Source organism: Nerophis lumbriciformis, linkage group LG24 (genome assembly GCF_033978685.3).
Source record: "Nerophis lumbriciformis linkage group LG24, RoL_Nlum_v2.1, whole genome shotgun sequence".
Classification (NCBI taxonomy): Eukaryota; Metazoa; Chordata; class Actinopteri; order Syngnathiformes; family Syngnathidae; genus Nerophis; species Nerophis lumbriciformis.
The window spans coordinates 18055001-18067500 of record NC_084571.2 but is presented as its reverse complement, the minus strand read 5'-3'; the positions used below and the strand labels follow the sequence as shown (position 1 = coordinate 18067500).

General features: G+C 36.7%; 1 protein-coding gene across 10 annotated transcripts in view; it reads left to right on the top strand.

Moving 5' to 3' along the window:
* Positions 1-12500, top strand: part of LOC133620333 (protein unc-13 homolog B-like) — a 115949-nt gene that overhangs the window by 77488 nt on the left and 25961 nt on the right. For 7 of the 10 annotated variants that reach the window (XM_072915988.1, XM_072915985.1, XM_072915989.1 and 4 more), the window contains one exon: positions 1501-1521. The exons of the other annotated variants lie outside the window; for them this stretch is intronic. In XM_072915988.1, the coding sequence (XP_072772089.1) occupies positions 1501-1521 (21 nt within the window). The remainder of the gene's footprint in view (positions 1-1500; positions 1522-12500) is intronic. 10 annotated transcript variants of the gene reach the window in all.

Here is a 12500-nt window from a genome sequence, read left to right as displayed (position 1 = left end):
GCTGTAATAATAGGAGTGCAGTACTTGGCTGCAACCAGCAGAGGTGCTAGTTTGGCTAACATGACGTCAGTTACATAATCTACTCAATATACACACTGATAATATTTAGCAGTATTATATCAACTACACTTGTCCCGATACAAAGATAGCGACGTTGCAGCCTTGATTATTGGCCGCTATCAGTCCGATACGATATCAGCAGGAATCCTCCATCGTGTGTTATTCACTAGTGTGAATGTTAGGAAAGGGAAATGAGATAACAGTGGCAGTTATGAAAAATAAATACTTTTTTATTAATAACCGTCTGTAATGTACTTCTGCTGTCTCTAAATTGAAGTGGAGTGGTATATGTTTTTGTGGTCACAATAATTCATAAAGTTAAGCTCATGACGCAGTTGGGTGAATGATGCGGACACGTTTGTTACTGGATCATTTCTAATACTGCCTTGGAGACATCGTATGTGTAAGTAATATACTAATATAGTTGTTTAATACTTGTTTATATTGACAAATGTCACATTTTATTGTTCAGTGATTATTACCCATGTCTAGCTTGTGTGCTATTGTGTGCTTAGCTTCTGTGTAGCTGTTAGCTCCGAGTAGCATTGCTTGAGTGGAGTCTGGAATGGACTGTGTACTATTTAGTTTTTAGTATTTTTTTCTTACACTTCTGTGTATCATCTTCAAATATGCATTCGAGGGCTATCAGTCTGCTAAGCTAGCTATCAGATATGGCTATCAGTATGCTAAGCTAGCTATCAGATATGGCTACCTGTATGCTAAGCTAGCTATCAGATATGGCTATCAGTATGTTAAGATAGCTATCAGATATGGCTATCGGTATGCTAAGCTAGCTATCAGATATGACTACCAGTATGCTAAGCTAGCTATCAGATATGGCTACCTGTATGCTAAGCTAGCTACCAGTATGCTGAGCTAGCTATCAGATATGGCTACCTGTATGCTAAGCTAGCTATCAGATATGGCTGTCAGTATGCTAAGCTAGCTATCAGATATGGCTACCTGTATGCTAAGTTAGCTATCAGATATAGCTATCAGTATGCTGAGCTAGCTATCAGATATGGCTACCTGTATGCTAAGCTAGCTATCAGATTTGGCGGTCAGTATGCTAAGCTAGCTATAAGATATGGTTATCAGTATGCTAAGCTAGCTATCAGATATGGCTACCTGTATGTTAAGCTAGCTGTCAGACAAGGCTATCTATATGCTAAGCTAGCTATCAGATATAGCTATCAGTGTACTAAGCTAGCTATCAGATATAGCTACCTGTATACTAAGCTAGCTGTCAGTTAAGGCTATCTATATGCTAAGCTAGCTATCAGATATAGCTATCAGTTTGCTGAGCGTGTGTATGTATATGTACATACATACATATATATATATATATATATATATATATATATATATATATATATATAAACCTAGTATTTATTGGATTGAGTTCATTTTAACAAGCAACTTTTGCATTTTTCTTCACAGTTTACAGCAGAGGAAGAAAGGGTAGGTCTTGTTTATGTGTTTGTTTCCCCTCATCTATGGAAGTAGAATTGTCTCACATCAACTTATATATATCAATGTGATATTAATACATATGCATATATTAATAAATCTACAAATACAAATACAAATGTGATATACATATAAATAAATAATTTGTATAGATAAATGCGTATTTATAAATATATTTTTGAGATTTGAAAATATATACAAATAAAATGTATAAATATAAAAATGTGACATACAAATAAATCAAGAATTTGTATAAATAAACGTGTATTTGTAAATATATTTTTGAGATATGAATATAAATATGCTTGATTTTGTATTTGTATGTGTATTGAATTTGCATATGTGGATCACTTTTTTGCTTTTGTGTCGATGAGACATTCCTCCCACAAATAAATGTGACCTACACACTCTTCTGAACAACCAGCAGAGGGCAGTGCAGCCAGAGCGGTCTGGGTCACAGACATGGTCAGAAACTGGCGAGCCAATCAGAGGCACACTAGGGAGGGTCATATTACGTCATGACTTTGCCATGTTAGGAGAATGAATGAATGAATGAAATACGTTTATTTGGGTCATATAATCAACCATTGTGTGTGATCTGTTTAACAGTACAGATTATATATATTTCAAAATCATACAAATTTGCACACAAAAAGAAAATAAAAAAGAATGACCGAAAAGGAATAGGCTGAAGCCTAGGCTTATCTTATACCTTCACTGAAAAAAAGATTATCTGGAACATCAACGTTCAAAAAATCAATGGTGTTGTTGTTTGTGGTTACCCGTAGGAAGAACCATGCCGAGCTGCATGAAGAACTTGGCTTTAATTAAGACTTTGGAGGACAGCAATTGTACATACGCACTGCATGAGAGAGTGGTAATCACTGATTTCCTATTGGGCACACCCTGATGGTGTGTTCCAAAACTACAACAACAAAACAGTCATTTTACCAAATGATCTACATCCTTCCCTTTTCGTTAAGAGTCCTTCTTAAAAAAACAAAAGAAGATAAGTGAAATGAATATCTATATGTAACTGAGATCAAATCTCTTAACTGTGTAGGGTGAGTACAAACAATTCACTATCTGTATGAAATATCTAAACACATCACAGAACAGCTAGAAAAAATACTATCTCTCTCAACATAAATCACACGTGCATTTTTCTTTTCTTACTGCACATTCTTTGGATTGGGTCTACAAACTCGACCTGCACGTGTTGTATAAGCTGTGTCAGTCTGCGTCGTGAATCTGGGTCGAATTGGTGATGCACTTTCCGTTTGCATAATCACTGTCTCTTCTCTCAGTGGTGTGGGAGGGACTAAGTCTACCATGGTATGTCTACCATCCTGAGAGTCTGCTTTGTCGTTCTGGAACTGTGTTTGTGGTTGTTCTTGAACCGGGAGGATGTGGCGACGATTCCTCCTGTATCTTCTCTCATCGGACTTGGTGATGTAGGAACGTGGCTCTTCGCATGACTTTTCCACTATTCCAAGTCGGTCATGCCCAGCAGGAGTCTGCATACGGACCACTTGCCCTTCTGCCAAGGGACTCAGTGGGCGACTTGACTTGTCGTAGTGACGTTTCACCGTAGTTCTCTTGTCGACTAGTCGAGCGTGTACTTGTCTTGAGTCTTTTGCTGTTGGCTGTAGAAGTCTGGTACACACTGGGATAGCTGCACGCGTTTGTCTTGACCTTATAAGTTCGGCAGGGGAACCACGGTCTGCATCTCGGGGAATGTTTCTGAGGTTAAGGAGGTTTAGGAAGACATCAGTTTTGTCCCGGTGGGATTTCTCCATCAGTTGCTTGGCACTCCTGACACCTCTTTCCGCAAGTCCATTCGACTGGGGAAACGCTGGGCTGCTGGTGGTGTGGATGATGTCTCACTCCTCAGCAAACTTCCTGAATTGCTCACACTTGTACCATCTTGCATTGTCAGATAGCAGTGTGTGTGGTGTGCCATGCAATGAAAAATGTATTTTCAATTTGGAAATTTTGTATAAATTTCATAGAAGGTCAATTTCAAACCATCCAGAATAGGAATCCACTAGCACCTGGTAGTGTTGTCCACGCCATACAAAAATGTCTGTAGCAACTGTGAACCACGGAAGGTCTGGAACTGGATGGAGATGAAGCGGTTCTTTCTGCTGATGTGGTTTTGTGCTGTTGCACACTGTGCAAGAAAGTAGTTCTTCAGTTATGTCTCGTGACATTGATGGCCAAAAGATGATACCTCTTGCTCTGCGTTTGGTCACTTCAATGCCTGGGTGACCTTTGTGTACAATCTTAATGTACTCTTTTTGTAGTGACCGTGGAATGACTGCTTTCTGCCCTTTCATGACAATTCCATCTTCCACAGTGAGTTGGTCTCTGTAGGGGAAGAAAACTTAAATGACAGGGTGCAGCTGAGTCTGTCTGTCAGGTCATCCACGCTGGATAACTACACTGAGAGTCTGCAATACTTCATCCTCCTTCGTGTGGTTCTTGAGCTCTTCCAGGCGGGCTGTAGAAATGTAGCTCACCGACATGACCTCGAAAGAACCACTTTCAGATGGGCTCTCACTGTCTGTTGCATTAGCAGCTCTTGAAAGAGTGTCAGCTAAGTACATGTGCTTTCCTTTTTTGTAGACTAAGTTTATGTCATAGCTTTGCAGGCGTAGCAGCATCCACTGAAGACGGGCAGGGGCATTGTGAATTGGTTTCATAGAAGGTCAATTTCAAAGTAGTCACCAACGGTTGGTGGTCAGTTTCTACTATGGTGGGCTTGCCATACACATAGTCTCTGAACTTGGTGCACGCAAACACAACAGCTAGAAGCTCCTTCTCAATGTGAGCGTATCGAGTTTCTGTTTCTGTAAGGGTGCGGGATGCAACGGCTACTGGCCTTCCATTTTGCATGCAAGCAGCTTCTAGTCCAAAGCATGAGGCGTCACAGGTCAGCGTGACTGGCTCTTTGACATCGTAGTAGGCCAATACTGGTGGAAAGGAGAAACATGCTTTCAGGCGGTGGAAAGCATCTTGGTGTTGCACCATGCGGTCTCTTTGTGAGTCAGCTTCTTCAGTGGTGTTGCGATGTCACTGAGGTTTGGAATGTACTTGCCAAGATAGTTGACCATTCCCAGGAAGCGTTGAAGTGAAGTGACATCTGTGGGGACTGGCATGTCTGTGATGGCAGCAGTTTTGGAGGGGTCAGTTTTTAAACCTTTACTTGTGAAGATATGACCAACGTAGCATACTTGGTCAAGTCGAAACTTGCATTTCTGCGGGTTGAGTTTGAGGTTTATTTCCTTCACACGTTCAAGCACTTTTTTTAGGTTGGCGTCGTGCTCCGCCACATCACAGCCTCCGATGATGATGTCATCGACAATGACTGAGCATGGATAGCCAGCAAAGAGCTGATCCATTGTGCACTGGATTACTTCACTTGCAGAGTTTATGCTGAAAGGCATGCGAAGGAATCTGTAACGTCCAAAAGGAGTACTGAATGTTGTCTTCATTGAGGACTTCTTGTCCAGGCGGATCTGCCAGAATGAATTTTTTGCGTCTAGCACTTTAAACACCGTCGCACCTGACATCTGTGCTGCTACCTTTTTGTTTGCGGATTGCACATTTCTCTGAACTTCCTCTTCAGGCACTCGGGATCTTCCCGAGAATAGCACCGCCCGGGCCGGCGGCACGCACCTCTGCCGCGTACACAAACGAGCGCTCCCTCTCGATCGCTTCTGGACCAGCCAGGTTTAATAGGATGTATGCACGGGTCTTCGGAACCAGCCAGGTTTAATAGGACGTATGCACGTGTCTTCTGGACCAGCCAGGTTTAATAGGACGTATGCACGGGTCTTCTGGACCAGCCAGGTTTAATAGGACGTATGCACGGGTCTTCGGAACCAGCCAGGTTTAATAGGACGTATGCACGTGTCTTCTGGACCAGCCAGGTTTAATAGGACGTATGCACGGGTCTTCTGGACCAGCCAGGTTTAATAGGACGTATGCACGGGTCTTCTGGACCAGCCAGGTTTAATAGGATTTATGCACGGGTCTTTGCGGGCTTTTCCGAGTGAGCATCAGCAATGAAAATGTCATATTCTTGCTCAAAAATGTGGTAGTTCTCAGTGACATTGTCCTTGAAGACGACTGGGTCTGAACGACGAAACCCGTCCTCCATTAGGGATCTGCGTGTCCACCGCATGGCAGGAAAAAAAATCTCCGGCGGCAAATTTTAGTACAAAAAGTACTCACAGGCGAGAAGTTTGTCCACTACTCTTACACCATGTTGTTGTTTGTGGTTACACATAGGAAGAACCATGCGAACTGCATGAAGAACTTGGCTTTAATTAAGACTTTGGAGGACAGCAATTGTACATACACACTGCATGAGAGAGTGATAATAACTGATTTCCTATTGGGCACACCCTGGTGGTGTGTTCCAAAACTACAACAACAAATCAGTCATTTTACCAAATGATCTACAAATGGGATGAAAGTAATTGTTACTATATTTTATCATTTTCTATTATCTCACCTTTCAAGGCTTTCCTAAACCTTAAAAAAGAACTACATCACTGAGTTTGTTCCACCATTTAACTCCTAAAACTGAAATACATTTGTATTTTATATTCCTTCTTATTTTACCTATTTCAAAAATCAATATCCCCCGTAGATGATAGTTTTCTCCTCTTAATTGAAAGAACCTAAGAATACAAGCTGGAAGGCTGTTGTTCTTTACTCCAAACATAATTTCCATTGCTTTTAAAAACACAATATCTGAACATTTGAACACATTAGAACTTATAAATAATGGATTGGTATGTTCATAGTAGCACGCTTTGTGTATTATTCTTTTTTTGAAGTTTAATTATTGGCTCTATGTTTGTTTTATAAATATTTCTCCAAACTTCAACACAATATGTCAAATATGGAAAAATAAAAGAATAATATAACATATGCAGACATTTCTTATTCAGCATGTGTCTTACTTTATAAAGAATAGCAATGGATTTGGATATTTTTCCCTTTATATATTCAACATCATTTATGATCAATTATTATTCCCAATAATTTAGTTTCATATACTCTATCAATTTCCACTTCATTTATTTTAAATTTTGCTTCACAATTTGTCCTTGCACCACTAAACCCCATAAATGTAGTTTTCTTATCATTTAATGATAACTTATTCATATCAAACCATTTATTTAGCTGAATCAACTCAACCTCTATTATCCTCAACACTTCCTTCAAGTCTTCTCCTGAACAATATACAGTTGTATCATCTGCAAACATAATATATCTAATTTAGTAGATACTGAACAAATATAATTAAATAAAGTATAAATAACTTAGGTCCCAATACCGAGCCTCGTGGAACCCCACAAGTTACTCTTCTTGGCTGTGATTTAGTCTTATTCATTTGTACAAATTGAGATCTATTACTTAAATAACTACTTCACCGCTGTTGTGAAACACCTCTTATGCCATAGTTTTACCATGTTTGCAGAAGTAAGGAATGATGGATTGTGTCAAAAGCTTTACATAAGTCAATAAATAGTTTTTTTTCTATTACTGCAGCTATGTTTTCTACAAAGTGCTAGGGATGTAGATGATTACTGATGGTCATTCACTAGCTCATGTTTGTCAATCAACTTATCAAGTCTATTTACAAATACTTTCTCTTGAGGTAGTAGAGACACAGCTGTATAATTTGAGACCATATGTTTATCACCATTTTTATAAGTGGGAATAACTTTAGCGATTTTCATTTAGTCAGGAAAGATTCCAGTTGATAAAGATGTATTACATATATAAGTAAACGGCTTCAGGACACAATCCATCCCTTCTTTAACAAGTGACATATCCACGTTGTTACCATCGACACATTTGTTGTTCTTAAACTTTGTGAACACTTCTAACACATCACTTTCACAAACTCCACCAAGAAACATTTAATTTTTCATGTCAGATACACGCTTAAAATTCATATTTTGAGCTAACATTCACAAAAAACTTATTGAATTCCTCTCTTTTTTTTCAATTAGTGAATTGAATTTTATTTATATAGCACTTTTCTCTAGTGACTCAAAGCGCTTTTACATAGTGAAACCCAATATCTAAGTTACATTTAAAGCAGTGTGGGTGGTTGTTAGCTGGTGGGTAAAGTGTCTTGACCAAGGACACAACGTCAGTGACTAGGATGGCGGAAGCGAGGATCGAACCTGGAAACCTCAAGTTGCTGGCACGGCCACTCTACCAACCGAGCTATACCAATTGAGTTGTCTTCTTTTACCAGATATGCTGTAAAATCATTTTTGCTAGATTTTTTAATTCTAGTATTAAGCACAAGACGGCGCGGTTTTTGAACCCAGAATGAAATGTTGTAAGTCATGTGTGAACATGAATGATGCAGCCAGAGATCAAGCAGGATCATCCACTGTAAGTATTACTCATTTGGGTTGATTTGCCACAAATTGCACTGATAAGAGATCAGTATCTACATCGGGACAAGGTCATTAAACGGCATTGATACAATAAAATAAGCAGCCAGCACGGTCTTTCAGATGAACTGAATACATTAGCATTGTCTGTGACCCAGACCACTCTGGCTGCAGTGCCCTCTGCTGGTTGTGTAGGTCACATTTCTTTGTGGGAGGAATGTCTCACCGACACAAAAGCAAAAAAGCGATCCACATATGCAAATTCAATACAAATACAAAATCAAGCATATTTATATTCAAATCTCAAAAATATATTTACAAATATGCCTTTATTTTTACAGATTATTTATTTATTTGTATATCACATTTGTATTTGTATATTTATTAATATATGCATATGTATTAATATCATATTAATATATATAAATTGATGTGAGACAATTCTATTTCCATACTCATTACACCTGGTAGTAGTACTAGTAATATTCATCACATACCTAGTAGTATCAGTACTAGTATATTTAGTAGCATCAGTACTAGTATATGTAGTAGTATCAGTACTGGTATATGTAGTAGTATCAGTACTGGTATATGTAGTAGTATCCAGGCCAGTACTAGTATACGTAGTAGTGTCAGCACTAATATATGTAGTAATATCCAGGCCAGTACTAGTATATGTAGTAGTATCCAGGCCAGTACTAGTATACGTAGTAGTGTCAGCACTAATATATGTAGTAATATCCAGGCCAGTACTAGTGTATGTAGTAGTATCCAGGCCAGTACTAGTAAATGTAGTAGTATCCAGGCCAGTACTAGTATATGTAGTAGTATCCAAGCCAGTACTAGTATATGTAGTAGTATCAGTACTAGTATACGTAGTAGTATCATTACTAGTATATGTAGTTGTATCCAGGCCAGTACTAGTTAATGTAGTAGTATCCAAGCCAGTACTAGTATATGTAGTAGTATCAGTACTAGTATATGTAGTAGTATCCAAGCCAGTACTGGTGTATGTAGTAGTATCAATACTAGTATATGTAGTAGTATCAGTACTAGTATATGTCGTAGTATCAGTACGAGTATATGTAGTACTATCCAAGCCAGTACTAGTATATGTAGTAGTATCAGTACTAGTATATGTAGTAGTATCAGTACTAGTATATGTAGTAGTATCCAAGCCAGTACTGGTGTATATAGTAGTATCAGTACTAGTATATGTTTTAGTATCAGTACTAGTATATGTAGTAGCATCAGTACTAGTATATGTAGTAGTATCAGTACTGGTATATGTAGTAGTAACTACTGGTATACGTAGTAGTATCAGTCCTAGTATATGTAGTAGTATCAGTCCTAGTATATGTAGTAGTATCCAGTACTAGTATATGTAGTAGAATCCAGGCCAGTACTAGTATATGTAGTAGTGTCAGCACTAGTATATGTAGTAATATCCAGGCCAGTACTAGTGTATTTAGTAGTATCCAGGCCAGTACTAGTAAATGTAGTAGTATCCAGGCCAGTACTAGTATATGTAGTAGTATCCAAGCTAGTACTAGTATATGTAGTAGTATCAGTACTAGTGTATGTAGTAGTATCATTACTAGTATATGTAGTTGTATCCAAGCCAGTATTAGTATATGTAGTAGTATCCAGGCCAGTACTAGTTAATGTAGTAGTATTCAAGGCAGTACTAGTATATGTAGTAGTATCAGTACAAGTATATGTAGTAGTATCAGTACTAGTATATGTAGTAGTATACAAGCCAGTACTATTATATGTAGTAGTATCCAAGCCAGTACTAGTATATGTAGTAGTATCAGTACTAGTATATGTAGTAGTATCCAAGCCAGTACTGGTGTATGTAGTAGTATCAGTACTAGTATATGTAGGAGTATCAGTACTAGTATATGTAGTACTATCCAAGCCAGTACTGGTGTATGTAGTAGTATCACTACTAGAATATGTAGTAGTATCAGTACTAGTATATGTAGTAGTATCAGTACTAGTATATGTAGTAGTATCAGTACTGGTATATGTAGTAGTATCAGTACTGGTGTATGTAGTAGTATCAGTACTAGTATATGTAGTAGTATCCAAGCCAGTACTGGTGTATGTAGTAGTATCAGTACTGGTGTGTGTAGTATCAGTACTGGTATATGTAGTAGTATCAGTACTGGTGTATGTAGTATCAGTACTGGTATATGTAGAAGTATCAGTGCTGGTGTATGTAGTAGTATCAGTACTCGTATATGTAGTAGTATCAGTACTAGTACATGTAGTAGTATCAGTACTAGTGTATGTAGTAGTATCAGTACTAGTATATGTACTAGTAGACTAGTTGACCCTCCTGATTGCCCGTCCATAACGTGTGTACAGTTGTAGGATGTAGCAAGAAGCCCCTCCCCTTTGAACTTTCCTTGACTTTCAAATGACCTTAAATCCACATTTGTGCTGCTTGCCAAAAGCTGGAGGAGGAGGAGGAGTCTGATGAGGAGGAGGAGGAGTCTGATGAGGAGGTGGAGGTGGGTCAGGTCACATGACACAATATGACTTGGTGCCTATGCTAATCACTATTTATGTGTGGGGGCGGGGCTAACTCTCATTACAGGAGTCAAAGGTGAGAGTTCAAAGGTCACTTGTCTTTTCCTTCTTCAACTTTTCATTTCACCTTTTTTGTCCAACTTAGTCGTGCTGCTCCGACTCAGCAGGCTCAGAGGTGAGAGGCGGACATTTTCTAGCATTAGCATCTTTAAAGCTAGAAGCTTTAAGAGGCGGCCATTTTGTAGCATTAGCAGCATGAAGTGTCTCCTGATTGGATCTTCTGTAGCAACCCTGAAAAAGGAAGCAGGAAGTCCTCCAACTGAAACTACTTCCTATTTGTTCTTTTGTCCCGCCCCTTTACGTGTTGGCACTCAGGTGGACAACAAAGAGAAGGAGGAAGAGGTAGGTCTGGTTATTGTGCGTGTGTGCATGTGTGTATACACGTATATATATATAAATATGTGTGTATATATATATATATATATATATATATATATATATATATATATATATATATATATATATATATACATGTATACTGTATGTATATATATACATGTGCATGTATACATGTATATATATATATATATATATACAGTACATGTATATATTTATATTTATATACATGTATGTATGTATATATATATATATGTATATATATATATATATATACATGTGTGTATAAATATACCGGTATACATGTGTATATATATACATGTGTATATATATAAATATGTGTATGTATATATATATATATATATATATATATATATATATATATATATATATATATATATATATATATATATATATATATATATATATATATATATATATATATATAAGCGGTAGAAAATGGATGGATGGATATATACATGTGTATATATATATGTATATATATATACATGTATACATATATGTATATATGTACATGTATACACATATGTATATATGCATGTATATATTATATATTATGTATATATTTATATATATATATACATGTATATATTTATATACATGTATATATATACATACACACACAAGTATATATACACATGTATATACTGTGTATATGTGTATATATATATATATATATACATACATGTGTATATATACATGTGTGTGTATATATATACATGTATATGTATATATATATAGATGTGTATATATACATTTGTGTGTATATATATATAAATATATATACATTTATATATATATATGTATAAATATATGCATGTATAAATATACATGTATGTATATATATATAAATATGTGTATACATGTATATATATACATGTATATATACATGTGTGTATGTATATATATACATGTATATATACATGCATGTATATACCGTATACATGTATATATACATGTGTGTATATATATTCCTCTTAAAAATATACATGTATATAGAAATATATGTATATATTTATATATATACATATATATATATATATATATATATATATATATACATGTGCATATATATATATATATACAAACCCCGTTTCCATATGAGTTGGGAAATTGTGTTATATGTAAATATAAACGGAATACAATGATTTGGAAATCCTTTTCAACCCATATTCAATTGAATGCGCTACAAAGACAAGATATTTGATGTTCAAACTCATAAACTTTTTTTTTTTTTTGCAAATAATAATTAACTTAGAATTTCATGGCTGCAACACGTGCCAAAGTAGTTGGGAAAGGGCATGTTCACCACTGTGTTACATCACCTTTTCTTTTAACAACACTCAATAAACGATTGGGAACTGAGGAAACTAAATGTTGAAGCTTTGAAAGTGAAATTCTTTCTCATTCTTGTTTTATGTAGACCTTCAGTCGTTCAACAGTCCGGGGTCTCCGCTGTCGTATTTTACGCTTCATAATGCGCCACACATTTTCGATGGGAGACAGGTCTGGACTGCAGGCGGGCCAGGAAAGTATCCGCACTCTTTTTTTACGAAGCCACGCTGTTGTAACACGTGCTGAATG